The 18,885-nt window shown below is 40.7% G+C and overlaps 1 protein-coding gene across 1 annotated transcript in view; it reads right to left on the bottom strand.

The window, feature by feature from the left end:
- ATP8A1 (ATPase phospholipid transporting 8A1) overlaps positions 1-18,885 on the bottom strand; it is a 240,371-nt gene that overhangs the window by 198,506 nt on the left and 22,980 nt on the right. Inside the window, exons 2-5 of the mRNA XM_070451955.1 lie at positions 9,702-9,816; positions 7,821-7,920; positions 6,663-6,761; positions 668-713 (exon numbers count right to left, since the gene is read on the bottom strand). Coding sequence (XP_070308056.1) covers positions 668-713; positions 6,663-6,761; positions 7,821-7,920; positions 9,702-9,816 — 360 coding nt within the window. The remainder of the gene's footprint in view (positions 1-667; positions 714-6,662; positions 6,762-7,820; positions 7,921-9,701; positions 9,817-18,885) is intronic.

Genomic DNA, 18,885 nt, shown 5'->3' with positions numbered 1-18,885 from the left:
GAGAGATGATATTCTCAGGTGGGGAAAGCTCAGGGATGGGGAGGATGTCTGTTTCATATGTCCCTGGGTATTTTTTTTTTAATTGAAAGTAACAGTGATCTATTTGCTTGTGTTAAAGGTCATCCGAGTTTCGACTCCATCAAAATGAGATCCACAGTACAGAGCCACATCAGTATGCCATGTGCTTCCCAGAAGCTGGCTTGGTTCTACTTATTTCTGAACCATGTATCACCTGCAGGTACAGGATAACTCAAAGGGCTTCCAATATGCCTTTTAGCCAAGTAACATCACACCTGACTATTTTCTATAAATCTTATCCAGAGTAACATCTATAGATCTTTCTCACACACACACACACACACACACACACACACACATTTTGTAGCATTTAACACTGATAAAACAACTGCAGATTTTATGGACAGTACTTGTGAGTACATTGCTATGAGGTACTTAAATATTATTAAAAACTTTACTTTTCAAAAATATTACATTACCCCTGTAAATCACTCTAATGTGGATTTAAGAGTCATGCTAATGAACACTACAAAACAAAACTTGAGAGATACACAGTGTTCTCAGTTGAATTATACTTAATTGAAGTGATTTGTAGAGATTACCGTGAGGGTTTTTGACAGATATGAGAAACAAAATGTAAAATTCCTACCTTGAGTCTGTTTCCTGTTCACCGCATTATCAGCTTTATGTCGTTTCTAAAGTTTAAAAGCAAAAACAAAAACTGTGAAAAAGTGGATGAGATTAGCAAAACAAGATAGCACCTGTAACAAAAGTCATATTTTTTTTCCTTTAAACTTACATTTCTCAAGGCTTTTATCCTTTCACACCCATATCAATTTTATAAGTAAGCCCAGAGTATGGTGATGGGAACAATTAGAGTATGTGGGGACTTTAAAATTGAAAGTGCAATCCATAGCATCTTTTAAAATTGAAAGTGCAATCCATAGCATCTTTATTACCTTTCTAGGAGTACAGGTGTGTGGCCTCAAAAAGACCTTTTTGAGGTTTTTTGTGTTTTTTTTGAGGTCTTTTGGTAGCTCACACTACCAGCTACTATGCTGCTCCTCGTGAGCACTGCTGGGTCTAGGAGTGCTCATCTATAGGCCCATCAATAATGTCTACAGGCATTATTGAACAGGCAAGATTAAAATTTTAATGTATTAGAAAAGACAGAGCTGAAAGACTGATTTAGACTTTTGCTTAAATAACTTACTCAAAAGGAAGATTGCCCAAGAGAATTATCCGTAATAACTACCATTGAACAATGACACCAAAATATTTTCAGTTTCTTAGGAAATTCATTATCTAATTAGGCTGAGCACATCCCCTATAATTTAATGACGTGCCACTGTCAACGAGGAGAACCATCTACCACTTGCACAACACTGCTTTTCTACCCACTGCTCCCCAACGGCGCCCCCCACCTTCAGAAGTCACTGAATCTCATTTTCTTTCCTCCCAAAGCATGAAAAAGTTGAGGATTAAACGAGCGAGTTAGTCTACATCTAGGTGGGTGAATCTGAAGGGCCACCGAGGCCAAGACTGGCCGGCAGTAAGAGGAAGGGAAGGTCAGAGGGAAGGTCAGAGGGAAGGTGAGAGCCTGGGTGGTCGGGGAGGCCCCCTTCTCTACAGTCCAACGGGAGGTTTTCCAGGGCGTCCGTCTAAACTTTCAGCCTCTGCTGACGCTGCAGAAGTGTTAAGCATAACTGACGCTGAGCTCAGATTCTATCATATAAAGCCCAACAGTCAGGCTTAGCTACACATATTTGATCACAAGGTGGGTTGGCATGAATGCAAAACTAATGAGTTCTGAAGTTGAGAAGAAACATGAGTTTTGGACTCACGGGACACAAATGAAAACATTTTTCCAGACAAAAGCCTGGGCCTGTAGATGAGCACTCCTGGACCCGGCAATGCTCACGAGGAGCAGCATAATAGCTGCAGTGTGAGCTCAGTTCATCCAAACAATCGGCCACTGAGCTGCGCAAAATGCAAACTGAGCATTCACAACGCCTCTGCGGAGGCTTGCTGAGAACGACTCCTGCCACATCCACATGTGGGAACACACTACAGTTCTCTCCCATAATAAAACACTCGCTAATAAGTGTCATGATGCAGACTTTAAATAGACAGATTATTGCTTCCAAAAGTAAGCACATGATTTGACAGCAAAGGTTCTCAAATAAATTTTTTAAGTTCTGTTAAGTTTACAGCATCAGCGGAGAATATTTTATGATTGATAAAACTCTAAAATACTTACTTTTTTTCAGTTGTTGTTAAAAAATATTTTCGAAAATTAGGAAGCAACCCAAAATAAATTTTAGTCCAAAATAATAGTCTAAGGGAAACTGAGATATTTGAAGGTGGTGCAAATATTTTCAAAACAATGCACATCTATGACAGACAAGGGTTAGATTTCCAACTGAGGGAGACAAATAAAAGCTAATTAATGAAACATTCCACTTAAACTGGAAATTTAATCTTAGTGAAACTTAAGGAGATCCTGAATATTACTTTCCATCTGCAGAGAATTCTTATACATGAGCCTCTCTTTCCTCAAACTTCCCGCCACACAATAAATTAGGTTAATTGTTGAGACATAGTTGTGTTGAATATACATAAGGATCCAACCCAGATAGATTCTAATCTTATTACTACAAAAGGAAAGCATCTTTGTTTCCAAAGAAGATCCTTATTCCTTTTAAAACTTATATAGTTTGGAAGAAATGCATATAACTTTCCTTAAATTAACATACCTCTATTGAATTGTAATCAGAATTCATTTACTATCGCTGAGAACTAGTGAATGATTTAATATTATCAATATTTGATTGACAGTGTCATGAACTTTATGGTACTTAAGTTCGCAGTGCTGACCACCCCTTCGTTCTGGGAACCCTTCCTTCACAAGGCATGTCCTAAGACAGCAAGCCCAGGGGTTCTACTTGACCCTTGGCCCCTTCTTTAGCTCTCAGTGATGGATTTCTCAAGGCTTACTCCCTGCCTTCTCTGCTTCTCACTCAACACTCTCTTAGCTCCTTCATACCTATAATTTCAGTGATAATCATTATCAAACATACTGGTCAAGACTCTCATCTGAGCTCCAGAAGGTTACATTCAGTGGCCTCCTTGACAGTTTCCTTTGGTAGTCTTAAATGCATCTCAACCTATGTCTGAAGGGCAATCTCTGATTTTATCCCCCAAGACTTGGTACTTGTCTCAGACATGGAACCATATAGCAGCCACTTACGCAAACCAGGAACTTGAGATTCGTAAGTACCTTCTCTCCTTTTCACTCCCATGCAATCTATTTCTTCATTCAATAAATGCTGGCAAAGCATTGTGTCAGATCCCGTTACTACTGCTGATACGGCAGTGAACGAAAGACAAAAACTCTTGCTCTCAGGGAACTTACACACTAGTGGTTGGAGATAAAGCAGTAATAAAACAAGTAGGATATGCAGAATGTCAGATGGTAATATCTTGTCAATTTTATTCTTAAACATATATTGACTTCATTTTTCCATATTTCTTTATCTTTACAACGCCACTTAATCTAAGATACTTTGTTTTCATACCAACTATTACCAAGAGTGTTAACTGCCAGTCATTGCCAACTCCTTGGGAACCCATGAACTGAAGCCTGCCAGGCTTCTCTGTCCACGGAGTTTTCCAGGTAAGGATGCTGGAGTGCATAGCCATTCCCTTCTCCAGGGGATCTTCCGGACCCAGGAACTGAACTGGGGTCTCGTGCATGGCAGGTGAATTCTTTGTCAGCTGAGCTACCAGGGAAGCCCAACATCTAGTTCTCCTCCATCCCCATGGGCAGGGCTTACCTGGTTGCTCAGGGGTAAAGAACCACCCGCAACGCAGAACATGCGGGTTTGAGATGTGGGTTGGATCCCTGGGTTGGGAAGATCCTCTGGAAGAGGAAATGGCAACCCACTGAAATATTCTTGCTTGATAAATCCCATGGACAGAGGAGCCTGGCAGGCTGCCGTTCATGGGGTCTCAAAAGTCAAAAATGACTTAGCAACAAAACAACAACAAATATCTATGGACATTGAGATTACAGCTCCCTTTTGCCGTATACCATTCTAATATTGCGCTGTAAGCAGATGACATATGTACCGTTTCCGGGCCAAAGTGTACAAGAAGTGAGGGCCTCCGTTCTCCCTCTTCCTCTGCTCCGGTGGCCACTGACAGCCCCCAAAGCGGAGCCTGACTCAGCTGCATTCCTAAGTGGTTACATGAACAGTGGGCTTCTCTCCCTGCCTCCCTCCCGGACAAAAGCCTGCAGTGTCTTCAAGTACAGGGAAAATCAACTTAAGTCAAAGACACTGACATTTGGGACATGACTTATCACTGCAGCAGAAGTTTAACACATCCGAATACAAATCCTAATGAATGCCTGGCATCTAAGCACTGCTTCATACATTTTTGCTGAATGAATGAACAAATGAATGTATTAATAATTACTGATAAAGATACTCTGTTCAACTATCTAGACTATTATTTCATTGCTTTTCCTTCTCTAGAAAGTAACATTTCAATCTTCCTATTACTTTACAGGTTGATATAAACTTATTAAACCACTCCTACAGAACATTTTTAGTCAATTTCTTAAAAATGCTTTTACTGAAAAGCTACTTCACATGATGCTCTTATTGCCCATAAAACTATTATTACACCCTTCAGGAATTGCCTGGTTAGCTGCTTCCCAAGAGTACCCGATTATTACGCTATGCCAATAAGAGTTCTGTCAAAAACAAGCAAACAGATTTCTTGCCTTCCATTTTATTTACCATATATTTTCATAGAATGGGATACTAGAAACAATAGCTAGAGAACATGCAGTTTTTCTAGAGAAAAGAGGAAAAAAAAAGGACAAGCAGCTTATAGCAGTGATTATAAGGCAGAGCTCGTTGGAACCAAATTGTCTTATTTGGTTTCTGACAGTCTCAGTTATTAGCCCTGTGACCCTGAGCAAGTTACCTTACCCCTCTCTGCCTCCTCTCCCTAATCTATGAAACGGGGATAACAGCAGCAATCTTTTGAAGGTTGTTATGTCTATAGTGTGTGCTCAGTCATGCTAGACTCTTTGTGATCCCCTGGACCATCACCTGCCAGGCTCCTCTGTCCATGGCATTCTCCAGGCAAGAATACTGGAGTGGGTGGCCATTTCCTCCTCCAGGAGATCTTCCCAACTCAGGGACTGAACCCACGTCTCCTCCATCTCCCTGAAGCTAAACAAATGTTGTTATTATTGTTGGTGACTCACCACACCAATACAGAGGAAGAGCATAGGATAAGATGGAATTCAGATTTTAGCAGTTTCTTGCACAAGTTACACACCCTCTCTAAGCTTCGGCTTTTTGAACTTTAAAATGAGGCTAAAATCTAACTTTCAAAGTCTCTGAAGGAATTAAATGAAAAAATGCAAAAACAGCAGCACAATACCTAGCAAATAAGGGTTACTCAGTGAAAATTAGGCTAAACAGAGGAAGAAAGGGGAATGCATGAGGCAAAGAAAGACAAAACTGTTTTAAAGACCAGTTCTCAAGGACCGCCCAGTGCAAGTCAAGGCGTGTAAGTCTGCGCAGAGTGATACAGGCAAGAAAAGAGTCTCATGAATTTTCAGCTAGTGGTCCCGGTAAGTTAGCCATTTTCAACTAGAGACTATGATGGTTTATACACAGATGCATGCACACAAACAACCTGTTTGTACTCCTAGATACTTGGATGTTTTTGAGGCTGATGATCTCAGTGGTCAGTTGACCCATCTCTAATTGGCCTAACGATGCTACAGCTCATGTATTCTTCATGAGATCCCAATTTGATTCTTTACAAAATAATATCAATATTTGTACAACTTTACATTGGAGCTTTCTAAAGAATGTCTCAGCCTTTCCTCATCTTACCATCTGACTTGCCTAAGGCTTGACAGATGGTCATTTCAGACAACCAATGTATTTAAAGGGCATAGGAAAAAAAATACTAGCTTCCTCAACTAAAGCAGCTAAAATAACAGTGAAACAGAGGAGAAAGAAGAGCCGACTTTTATTTTGGGCAGCTTATTTTATCAGGGGAAACCGACTGACTTCCCCTTTTCTTTACTACTGCAGAATAATAAAAATAGAAAATCTGCCATTACTTTCCTTTAATAAAATAAAGGAAACAGAACTAGTAAAAAAAAAAAAAAGATGAAAAGGAATCAAGGGTGTCTAATGAGGTGAAAACTATGGAAAATGGAAAAATAAAAAAATGGAAAAAACTTTTTACCTTTAGATAATTTGGAGGTTATGGTGTTTTAACTTGAAATAACCTTCAAGTTGAAACTGAGCATACTTGAAAATAATGTTCAAATATAGTTTTCTCTCCAAGCTAATTACTACATTCAAATTAATTTATTTCATCACAAAGGCACAAACTTAAGGTATCACTGTAATAAGCACTCTGTTAATATTAATCCTATAGAAATCAAGAGGAACTCCAGGAATGGGAGCATATTTTAAACACTTTTAAGATGAATAAGTATTTTAAATAGCCTGTATCAAGAATAAAACAACATAGGAAGAAATTGATATTTTAAAATATGTACATAAAATAACAGTGTTACATTTATGAAAAAAACAAGTACTTACAATATCTTCTATTATCTCTTTGATAGCTGCCACAGCCAAAATAAATAAGAGAGGAACCAGTGTTGTATAGCGACCTGTTGGTGATACATCAGGTATTTGCTATTTGAAGGAAAAAAATAAAAATGGAAGAGAAATTCAGTAAAACTAGCAAGTTTATAATGCATTTGAAAACAACAAAGTCTTAATGCTTCTTAAAATATGCTTCATTGATTTTACCAACTTGGTGGAATAACACAAGGTGAGGCAATTTGCTCGAATCTAGTAAGCAGCTGGAAGAAAGTATATTAGTTTCACGGAAGCAGTTGTGTGTAGGACTAACACCTACAAAGGGTGACTGGTTAACTAAATTACAGCATATGCATTCAACAGTAGGTTGGCCAAAAAGTTCGTTTGGATTTTTCCACAGCACGTTATGGGAAACCCTGAAGGAACTTTTTGACCAAGCCAACAAAATTTCATAAACCATTAAAAATGGTATTTTAGAAATACAATGAATTATATGCAGAAAAATATCCACACATTACTATAAGGGTAAGCAGGTAATAAAATATATATACTTTATGATCCCCTTTTTGTAAGTCAATTAACAATGCTTGGGATAGGAAAAAAAAAACCAGAAGGATACACATCCAAATTTTAAGAGAGCAGCTGTATTTTCCCGGTGATGAAATAACAGAGGTTCAAGTTTTTTCTTTATGCTTTGCTGTGCTTTCTTACTCTTTTTTACTTGACTATATAGTACTTTTTAATAAAATAAACCTTTCTTTCTGATTACAACTAACCCAAGTTCAAAACAAAAAAAGCTTTAAAATAGTAACTCTTGCATTCTAAAGTTCATAACTGACAATATTACTGTTCCTAAAATAAACTACTATTTTAAGAAAAAATCCTATCCCTCTTCACCATCCAAAATGAAAAGTCCTTGCCATATTACATTTACAAATGTCTAAAATAAGCTGATGACAATGAATCAAAAGGCTTGAAGAGGTAGCCGCAGCATTCTGACCTGACTTGGAGCAGGAGCCAGAATGCCCACCCGAACCAGCTTATCTCTCTGCATTTAGATAAGCTTCAGAAGACTGGTCATGGGCCTAAGAAACACATTTATTAATATCTGAACACATTATTCTGAGCTAAGGTTTTACAACATGACTTTACCTGGAGCAGTGCAATAAAGAGGAAAAATGAATTAGCGGCTCTTCTGAACTGAGAGTAGAGAAATCTTGGAAGGAATGTGATTATGTTGTATTTTGCAGTGCTAGAAAACAAAAATGAAAAGTAGCATAAAACTTAATTCTTCCACAAATAGCATCCACATTTACGAAATCCTATTTTCATCATATAAAAAATTAGATGATGAACAACTGCCCTTTATTTTAAACCAGAATACTGCAAATGGTCATAAACCTCAATGAAAAGGAGTGAAAGTGTAATAAGGAAGAATCTTTTGTTTTCAATTACAATATTACAAGTTAATCACTAAAGGGATGTTTCCTACAAGCTTAAATGATGCACAATAGCCCATCTCTTTGAACCCTGCCTCCTAGGTAAGGAGCCCTAAGCTAAAATACCTATGTTTAGCTCACATGAAACATCCTGACCACGCCCACTTGTAAATGCCTGCAGGAAGAAATTAACACATCCCCTCTGAGGATGATGGGAACCAGGAAGTGTCTGACTTCACTCCCTCACCTTTCAGTAATAAAGTGAAAATCAAAGTCGCTCAGTCATGTCCAACTCTTTTCGACCCCATGGACTGTAGCCCACCAGGCTCCTCCATCCATGGGATTTTCTAGGCAAGAGTACTGGAGTGGGTGCCATTGCCTTTTCCCGGGGATCTTCCCAACCCAGGGATCGAACCCAGGTCTCCCGCATTGCGGGCAGACGCTTTACCGTCTGAGCCACCAATAAAAGCCGCCTGAATTCTAACTCAAGCAAGATAGTTCTCTGTAGGGGCATGAGCCTACCATTTCAGTTGCTGATTTTCTGAATAAAGCCATTACTCCTTTTCCAAGAACTTGTCTTTCTGTTACTGGCTTGTCCCGAGGCAAGCAGAACAAGCTGAGACTCAGGAAGAAGAGGAATCATCTAAGTAGTAAGAGTGTGATTTTCTGCATAGTCGCTTCTCTTCCCTTTGGCCAGTCCCTTTGTTGTCATTACTAGCGACGGCTTACAAAGAAGAGCAACTTTAGTTAAGGTAGTGGATGATATGTTGGGCTTCCCTGGTGGCTCAGAGGGTAAAGCGTCTGCCCAAACACATTAGATGTGTCCATAATCAGGAAGATACCATCATTTAGGCCTCAGAAACATCCAATCTTCCTCTTGTTAATTAAACAGAAGATTAACCACATAACCCAAGCTCAGAAAAGTTACTCTAGAATTTGAAGCTGTAAAAATTAATTTTAAATGGTCATTTCACAAATCTAGAAGTTCTGGCACCAGAAAACCACTGGGCTGACATGTGGTGGTGATGGGGGGTGGTGTTCATTTGGTTCCAGGGGCCACGCAGTGAATAGTGCTTCTAAGAGGTCTTCTTTTACATTATTGTTGGAAGGAAAATAGAACAGTGATGCAATTCTCACACCCTCCGTTCCTGGACACCACACTAAATTTTTCAAGCATCAAAAGTCAATATTTAAAGACTATTTAACACAAAGGAGTTCTAAGAGAACTGCAAAGACTTCTTTTGAAAGGTGAAAACCTGCTCATCAAAAACAATAGTTCACAGGTCTATTAACAGGTTTAAGACAAAGGCACCTCCCCATGAACTGCTTTCATTACTCAGATACTATAAATAGAATTGGCAGCATATGGCTGCTTAGCCTTTCTGCTCTTTCCTACTTCTAGATTCTTATTAACATCTCTTTATTGGCTAGAAGATAGAGAAACAGCTGATCTGCACTCCTTCAGGAAGCTCTTAAATATTAAACTGATTTAATGAAAGCTCCTTGCAAGTATTTTCATTTCGGCTGGGCTGGGGAGATGCCCTCCCAAGTTCTGCTGCGGTAGCTGGTCCCAATCTTCTTTGGTAGTTCCTACCTGACATGGTTATTGCAGAATTTTGTCAGCTGGGGCTGGTTGATGAATATAGTCCTTATTTCCTCCTGGTCAGCCAGTGACGTCTTCTCCGAAACATCATCAGTCTTCTCATAACCTTAGAGAGAGAGAGACTCTTCTTATTTGATAAGAAATGCTTCATTGTATTATCCAGACCAAAACTACATTTCCTAACTATCCTAGAGCCTAAAATCTGTTAAAAGCTATATGAAAGTGAAAGTCGCTCAGTCGTGTCTGACTCTTTGCAACCCCATGGGCTATACAGGCCATGGAATTCTCCAGGCCAGAATACTGGAGTGGGTAGCGTTTCCCTTCTCCAGGGGATCTTCCCAACCCAGGGATCAAACCCAGCTCTCCTGCATTGCAGGCGGATTCTTTACCAACTGAGCCACCAAGAAAGCCCATATGCTCCCCTCTTATTGGTGCTGTTTCTGTTCTAATAAAAAGAAAACCCTCCCACATTTAATATTTCTACTACATTTATTAATAAAAGGCAGCATTTTAGAGTCATGTCAAAGCTGACCCAATTCAAAAACAGTAACATCCAGTTTTAATTTGTACTTTTCCCCAGAAAGAGTACAACTTAGTTTGTTTCATTACATATAAACATGTCCAAAACAGCACGAAATTCTAAAATGGTTTATAGTTTTAGACAAGACTAACAACACAGAGGTAATGCCAATGCATTCTGAAATTTTAAACATACCATTTAATGCATTTCTGGTTTCTGTCCTATCTTTGTAGATAAAGATAGAGAAAAAGATAAACAGTAAGGTTTAAACAGATAACCACCACAATGATCTAACTCACTATGACCATCCTAATCTTTCCAGTAATTAGAATTTATGTTCACAGATGAATTTTAAGTTTCTTAAGATCATCCTCGGCCACCCCACAGTCACTAACGTACACAGATACGGCACGGAAGGGGCACGGAGGCCAGGCTCCAAAGGGCCTCTCGAGAAGGGCTTGCCGAGAAGGTTGGGGGGCATCCTCTGGTTGGCGGTGAGCCCCTGAGAGCTTTCTACACAGAGAGGTACAATGTGACAGTCACACTGTATGCCCATCACGCTGGAGGTCACACGGTTCCAAGTTAGACACGGTCATGCTCGTGGTGCAGTTTTAGACTCATTAGTGGCTTTGCCCGTCCATGGTCACACAGATAATAATTATCAGTCACTATGGCACATTTTAGAAAAGGCAGAGGAACCAGAGATCAAATTGCCAACATCTGTTGGATCATCAAAAAAGCCAAAGAGTTCCAGAAAAACATCTATTTCTGCTTTATTGACTATGCCAAAGCCTTTGACTGTGTGGATCACAATAAACTGAGAAAATTATGAAAGAGATGGGCATAGCAGACCACCTGACCTACCTCTTGAAAAACCTGTATGCAGGTCAAGAAGCAACAGTTAGAACTGGACAAGGAACAACAGACTGGTTCCAAATAGGAAAAGGAGTACGTCAAGGCTGTATATTGTCACCCTGCTTATTTAACTTATATGCAGAGTACATCATGAGAAATGCTGGGCTGGAGGAAGCACAAGCTGGAATCAAGATTGCTGGGAGAAATATCAATAACCTCAGATATGCAGATGACACCACCCTTATGGCAGAAAGTGAAGAGGAACTAAAAAGCCCTCTTGAAGAAAGTGAAAGATGAGAGTGAAAAAGTTGGCTTAAAGCTCAACATTCAGAAAACTAAGATCATGACATCTGGTCCCATCACTTCATGGGAAATAGATGGGGAGACAGTGGAAACAGTGTCAGACTTTATTTTTTTGGACTCCAAAATCACTGCAGATGGTGACTGCAGCCATGAAATTAAAAGACGCTTACTCCTTGGAAGGAAAGTTACGACCAACCTAGACCGCATATTAAAAAGCAGAGACATTACTTTGCCAACAAAGGTCCATCTAGTCAAGGCTATGGTTTTTCCAGTGGTCATGTATGGATGTGACAGTTGGACTATAAAGAAAGCTAAGCACAGAAAAATTGATGCTTTTGAACTGTGGTGTTGGAGAAGACTCTTGAGAGTCCACTGGACTGCAAGGAGATCCAACCAGTCCATCCTCAAGGAGATCAGTCCTGGGTGTTCATTGGAAGGACTGATGCTGAAGCTGAAACTCCAATATTTTGGCCACCTGATGCAAAGAGTTGACTCATTGGAAAAGACCCTGATGCTCGGAGGGATTGGGGGCAGGAGGAGAAGGGGACGGCAGAGAATGAGATGGCTGGATGGCATCACTGACTCGATGGACATGAGTTTGAGTAAACTCCGGGAGTTGGTGATGGACAGGGAGGCCTGGCATGCTGCGGTTCATGGGGTCGCAAAGAGTCAGACACGACTGAGCGACTGAACTGAACTGACCTGAACTGATGCCACATTTTAAACGCAGTGGGTTTTCCTCCTTAGTGTATACAATCAAAATTTCATAAAGGGATTGTCTTCTCCAAAAACTCATAGTTTAAAACCCTAACCCTGGATGTGCTGTTATCAGGAGGAGAAACTTTTTCAAGATGATGGTGGGACCATAAAAAGAGGAGTTAAAAGTTCCCCTTTTAAAAGAAGCCCAGAGAGAACCCTTACCCCCTCCACTTGTGAGCACATAGCAAGAAGATGGTCCTGTATTACAGGAGGTGGGCCCTCACCAGACACCAGATCTGCTAGTGCCTTGATTTTGGATTTCCTAGCCTCCATAAAGGGCTTCCCTACTGGCTCAGAGGGTAGAAAATTTGCCTGCAGTGCAGGACATCCAGGTTCGATCCCAGGGTCGGGAAGATCCTCTGAAGTAGGAAATGACAGCCCACTCCAGTATTCTTGTCTGGAGAATTCCAGGGACAGGGGAGCCTGGTCGCTCCCTGGGATCCCAGCGAGTCAGACACGATGGAATGACTAACACACACAACCCCATACAGCCTCCAGAATTGTGAGAAATAAATTTGCTATTCACAAACTAGCTAGTCTATGGTATTGTGTTATAGCAGCCGGAACAGACCAAGTTACGGATTATCAAATAGAGGCATAGCAATAGTAAAAGTTTTAAAAATTGTTCATTAGATTTTCCCTGAAGACAGCGCAAAGACCATAGCGTAGAGTCTTTGGTACCTTGGAGACAAAGAGCCTCAAGAAAACCAGCTCTCCAGTCTGCTCTGAACTTATTCTCAAGTTGTACTTACTTTACATAACTGGGTATGCTCAGCTGAGGAGTTAGGTGTCACTCCTTACTCTGTAATTGTTATTTCACCTGCTCCCCCTGTTTCACTGAGAGTTATCGAAATAGTGTACCTCTGGCTTAGAGTAAGCACTCAGTATCTGAAGAACTAACAGATGAGCAAAAAACATTTAACAATATATCAAAAACAGATCTTTGTCTTCGATGTAGACACAGGTTATCCAAGCCTGTAAGACTGACGCATAAATTCAAAATGACAGCTAGTAAGTTTAAGACGAGAAATAATTGCCATAGGAACTAGGGTAATTGCAGTCCCACGATCAGTAGAACTCTCCCCCTGTTGGCCTCTGTAGAAAGTCCAATGACCAAGTGATGGTGTCTGGTGAGCACATGAAGCAACCTACTGGTAGCTAGATGACATGAGCCAAATGGCGTTCGGCCAGCACGGATTGACGCGCTCCACTCCACAACAGGGGCCAATGCACTGTAGGACCGAAAACTTCACAGCCTGTCAGATACCTTGGCAATGGGGCCAGGACACCAAATCTGCCAGCCAACACGTCTCCTCCCCTCCAAAGAGCTAAGAAGAGTACTGCCAGTTTTTTAACTCCATGATTCACTCTTTTCCAGACCATCTCCATCTCCAAATTCAAACTGACATTTAATCTGCCAGTGGGATCACCATCAAAACCTGCAGGTCTAGGAACGAATTAGACCCTTGTGCCGAGAACTCGACTCCTAGCATGTGTTGATCTTGCACAGAAAAAAGAAGGCAAGCTTGTTTTTCCCCTCTGCAAGTTCTTGGGAGCATCCCAACATGGCCCCCATGTAGGCAAGCTAAAGATGACCACGCCACCAAACATACAGCCCTTCCTCACATTTTGGATTCTCCCGGAGAATCCCTCAGGCGTTGGCCCCACTATCCTCAGTGTCCAGCCAGGCAGGTGACATCCACTAAAGCATCATTACTCTTCTGACACCAACAGCTCTTCCCGGCAAACCACTGCAGCCGCCTTCACACAGCTAACTCTGCAAGGATTAAAAATGAGCAAGGGCTCGATAGCGGCTTCTGAAATCCCTCAGCTTATTTTGATGTGATACTCCCCAAAGTCTACAACGTCTTTTTTTTTTTTCTTTAGTGTTACTATTTAAAAGAATTTTTACTTTATATTGGTACAAAGTTGATTAACAATTCAGGTGTAGAGTGAAGTTATTCAGTTATACATATATTCTACATGTATCTATTCTTTTTCAAATTCTTTTCCCATTTAAGACCAGCAAGAATCAATCCAATCTTCCGAAATAAACTCTTCTGGGCCAGCTTTTATTGAAATAAAGAAAAGGCCAAACAGTATAGATAATGATTCTCTAGTTCAGAATTCTGGATATGCTGAAAATTTCATATTTTGTGTTTTCAACATCCCAATTGATTATTTCCCCTGGTAGAAAAGCATTTGTTTTCTGAATTACAGTTTATTTCAATTAGTATTACTTAGTATTTCCTAAGCACATATCAACCTGGGGATTTTACTAGACCAAATTCTGCTTTCTTGGTTACAAAATGACCAAATGCCACTTTGAGACTTTTGAAGATCAGTAATCTCAGTATAAGGAAATAGAGTCACACATGACTTTCAGTTACTGAAACATACTACTAGATATTACTTTGTATTACTAAATAAGGATATAGAAGCAACAACCTCCTGCAGACTATTTCAATTTTCAAGAATAATTTTCATTATCAAGAAAACACAAGATGACTGTGGGACAGCGTCTCAATCATGGCCCCGAAGTGAACACTTGGTTCGTCCCCGACAACATTTATTATTAAACCTACTAGGCAGTTGTGAGGTGAGCTCTAAGTTCCACTAAGGACTTACGTGACCCTGTGCACATAATCCCTAGGGGCTATTGCCTTTCCTTGTAAAATGAGAAATGTAAGCAAATACAGTAAGTCCCCTACGTATGAACCCTCGAGTTGCAAAATTTCAAAGATGTGAACGTATTATAAGCCTATTACAGCACAGTGCTGCATACCCGACTGTCAGCCCTATGAACAAACTGACCTTAACGAACACTCTCTCAGAACAGAATTTGTTCCTAAGTAGGGACTCCTGTAATCTGAAATTCTCTCCCAGCGTTAAAATCCTGTGAAGGTAGAATCTGCTGAGCACGAAGAAGAAAGCAGCGACCACCTCACTTGTTCAGATGAACAGGGAAATTAAAGGAAAAAAACCTCCCTACTTGAGCCAGATGTTTCAGAGCAGCAGCTGCTTTACAAAGTCAGCCGCCAAAACACGGGCAGAAAGTCACACGGGGCTTCGTGCTCGCAGGTGAATCTGCACATTTGAAAAGATAGGGAGTGGCCACAGTCTGTTGCCAGCACCCGCCTGGCCCCCACCCACGGGCCAGTGTCTACTGGGCTACCAAGTTTTCCTTTCTTCCTCCGCCCAGGTACACGGCCACGTGCTTAAGCGCACACAGTACAATGAGTAGAGGAGAAAAACGCTCAGCAGTTAAGGTGAAAGACTGTACTCTCTCACACAATTACAGGAGAAGCATAGCTCCGAAAAGTTCCATTTCTTGTCATAAACATCATGACCCAATCTGCTCATTCATTCATTCAACATGGTTAAGTGCCTACGATGAGCCAGGCATTGTTTTAAAAGGTGAAGAAACAGCTGAAAAGAAGGTTCCCTTCTCTTAGGAACTTACTTTCAAGAAGAAGAAAGCAAGATGACTACAGATCATATGTAGGATGAAGGAAGTAAAACAGGCGATTGACAAATGATTGACGGAACTCTCTGTGCCTCAGTTTCATCATCTATATAATGGACTTGATACTAATACCGACCTCAAAGGAGGGTTGTGAAGGACTCGGTAGTTAATAGGTATAAGAGCAAAATGCTTTGCATTCAATAAGAAGAGCTCAGTAAATACTAGCCGTTCTCACTGTTGCTGTCGTCCTTGCTGCTATTGGAGTGTTCTACTGAGCAGTAAGGGAAGGCCTCTCCAAGGAGAGGCTGAGCTGAGCCCTCAATGAGAAAAGAAAAAAGACAGTGTGAACCAAACCCGGGAAGAGCAGGAACAAAGCCAGGAGGCAAGAATGGCCTTGGCATTTCCAGAAACAGGAGGACAGGGGGAGCCACCAAACAAGAAGGGGCAGAGCCAGACCGCAAGAAACAATAAGAAACTTGAATCTATATCCTTCATGCGCTAGGAATCCACAGAAAAGTTTTAGTCAGGAAGATCATTTTGAGGCCAAGTTAATTCAGGTAAGATGACGAGGCGTGGGTGAGACAGTGGTGACAGGGATGAAGCGGATGATACTTGGCATTTTTTGTGGGGTGGAGCTGGTCTGCCCCTCACAGCCTCTCCATCATTTCATCCTGTTTGATGCCACATGTACCCACTGTCTGATGCTCCAAACCAAAGCCCAAGATTGGAAAGAAATTTAGGACTTTAAATATAGCAAGTGATTAACCACTTCATAGAATTCTCTTTGCAGCCAGAAAACTCTAGCCTTAGATAGCACAGATCTTTCTCTAATTATATCAAGTTCAGCAATAATAATAGAAATACAGTCTAACCAAGGAAGGCATTACAGTGCTTGGGGGCACACAGCGTGAAATCAGAGAGATGGTTGAGGTTCCTTAGTTGTGAGATAAGGTTACCGTAGATGGATTACTTAGCTCTGACTGCCCACCTTCTCTCACAGGATTTTGTGCAGACTAAATGAGAAAAAGCACTCCCAACAATAAGTGTTTAGCTCTTCGTGCACACATAAATAGTCCAGCCACTATTTTTCTTGTTGAAATAAAAAAGGCAGGCTGTGGGGAGAAGGAACAGGTTTTCTATTAAGATCTGTGTTCAGATTCAGATTATGACACTTCTATATAGTACTGGGCAAATTATTTTATTTTTTTTTGAGTTGGGCAAATTATTTTATATCTGAGCCTCAGCCTCCTCACATAAAACAGGGTTCACATGAGGATTAAATGATAATGTTAGCGATGCAGCACAATACAATCATCCAAGCGGTCCCGGTCACCCTATCCTTTACTCAGAGATTATAAAGTTACTCTGTCCTTCAAAACATTTGAGATGAGAAAAACGAAAGTCTTAGGGGCCTACTGAGGTAGGTACTAATGTTTAAAACTTGGGAGGATAATATTTAATTAAAGCTGGGACCAGTGAATAAATCTACAGAGTGAAATAACAGATTTTACCCTATGATTTTATAAATTAATATCAAATAAATACATGTTTTCCTAAAACTGTCATCTGTATGGGGTTATGCAACAGAAGCAGGGGTGGGTAGGTGGGAGGGAGAAGAGAACAGGACACACAGCCATTCCGTTGCCTGGGAATACGGTTCTGAGCCAGAACGCTTCTGCCGGCTTGACTTTATCAGTTAGAAGTAAGGCTGTACATGGAATCAGAATACACATATGGCCTCCTAAACAAATTCAGGAGAGTCCCACTATTAAGATATATCCTTTTACTCAGTAGCTTCTAATATCAGACACCAAAGAGACCACATTGATTGCTTGCATTTCCTGAGCTAGAATGGAATCTTTAGACAACAGCCTAATACAAAAATACTAACTAGAAAACTAGCCAGAGACTTCAAAGGCACAACTGCAGAATTCAGGTGTGACTAAAGCTAGGCGCTACTCAGTAGGAAGTTATGAGTGTTACCTATGGTCCTTTCCAAGGTTTAATAGGTTTTTTATTTTGTTCGCTGAGGAAAATAAAAATAAATTAAAAGTCCTCATTTAATAACTTTTTGTTTTTGGTTCAAGTGTCTGGAGTAAAACAATCTTTGGTTAAGCATTTGAGACATTTGTATTTTAGTTATTGTGTTTTTAGTGGTCACCATATACATTGTTTATATAATTAGAAATACAGAAGCAGTTACTAGAGCTACAAAAGAGACTTGAAGTCGCATATTCTGCATTGTTGGAGTGGAACAGTCGTTTCAAACATTCGATTGTGAGCCTGACTGCAGCTGTCTCCAGAGAGAGAGGGAACAAAAGGAAGGAACCACTACTCTGGCAGCAATGAACTGGGTGCTTTAAAGGTGAAAACTCACATACTACAATTTCAAATATGGTATTGAAGAAATAAATACCTTTGAAAGCATGGAAATTAAATAGAAGCTACTCAGCAATGCGTCTCCAATTTATATACCATGTCTACAATGGCTAGAGGGGAAATGAAATTTTCAATTGCATCAATACACCTTCTTGTTCCGAATATTGATTCAGGCTCTATGCAGTGAACATCTGCTGATCATTCCAGTTCAGCGTCTGCTTCTCCTGAAAAGAGCTGTTGGTTTTCCTTGGAGAACTCCCCTCCCCCTACTGTAGGCAGTGGGACTGGTCCCTCAAAATACAATTCCCCTTTTTGACTTAAAGGTGGGTACATGACCCATGCTAAGCTAACCACAGGCAGTTTGCTGTCGTGACATATGAAAAGGCTAATGAGCCCACAGATAAGAGGGATTCTGAGGCCTGCCCATTAGTCCGGCTGCTTTGCACGCTCCTTAATCTTCCTGGAAAAGCTTTTCACTTGATTCTGGGAACAATTCTACCTACTTGAATATTATGCTCAGCTTCCATAGTATGAATTTAAGCAGAGACATTTCAGTCCTCTGCTAGAAGCCAAGTCCTGTCCCAATGTCCATTTAATTATGTAGGTGGGCATTGACACTGGACCCAAACCTGGCTTCTCTTCTTCAAGGAGCTGAATCCTATTCTCTGTTCCCCAGTCAAGCTGGCTTTTCTGCTCTGCATAGAACAATGATCTGGAAGCACACACAAGCAATTACCGTGCCCCACAAATATCATGAAGCTGCCTGGAACCCTTCCCGACACACCCTGCTTGATGGATCAGATCTCCTCTGACGTTAAGAGCTGCCCTATCCAAGTCCTGAGTCTTGCCCTATCCCAAGTCCTATAGGTCTTTCCACCCTAAGGAACTTGCAC

The sequence above is a fragment of the Odocoileus virginianus genome, chromosome 21, assembly GCF_023699985.2.
Source record: "Odocoileus virginianus isolate 20LAN1187 ecotype Illinois chromosome 21, Ovbor_1.2, whole genome shotgun sequence".
NCBI classification, from domain to species: Eukaryota; Metazoa; Chordata; class Mammalia; order Artiodactyla; family Cervidae; genus Odocoileus; species Odocoileus virginianus.
This window is presented reverse-complemented; position numbering and strand designations above follow the sequence as displayed.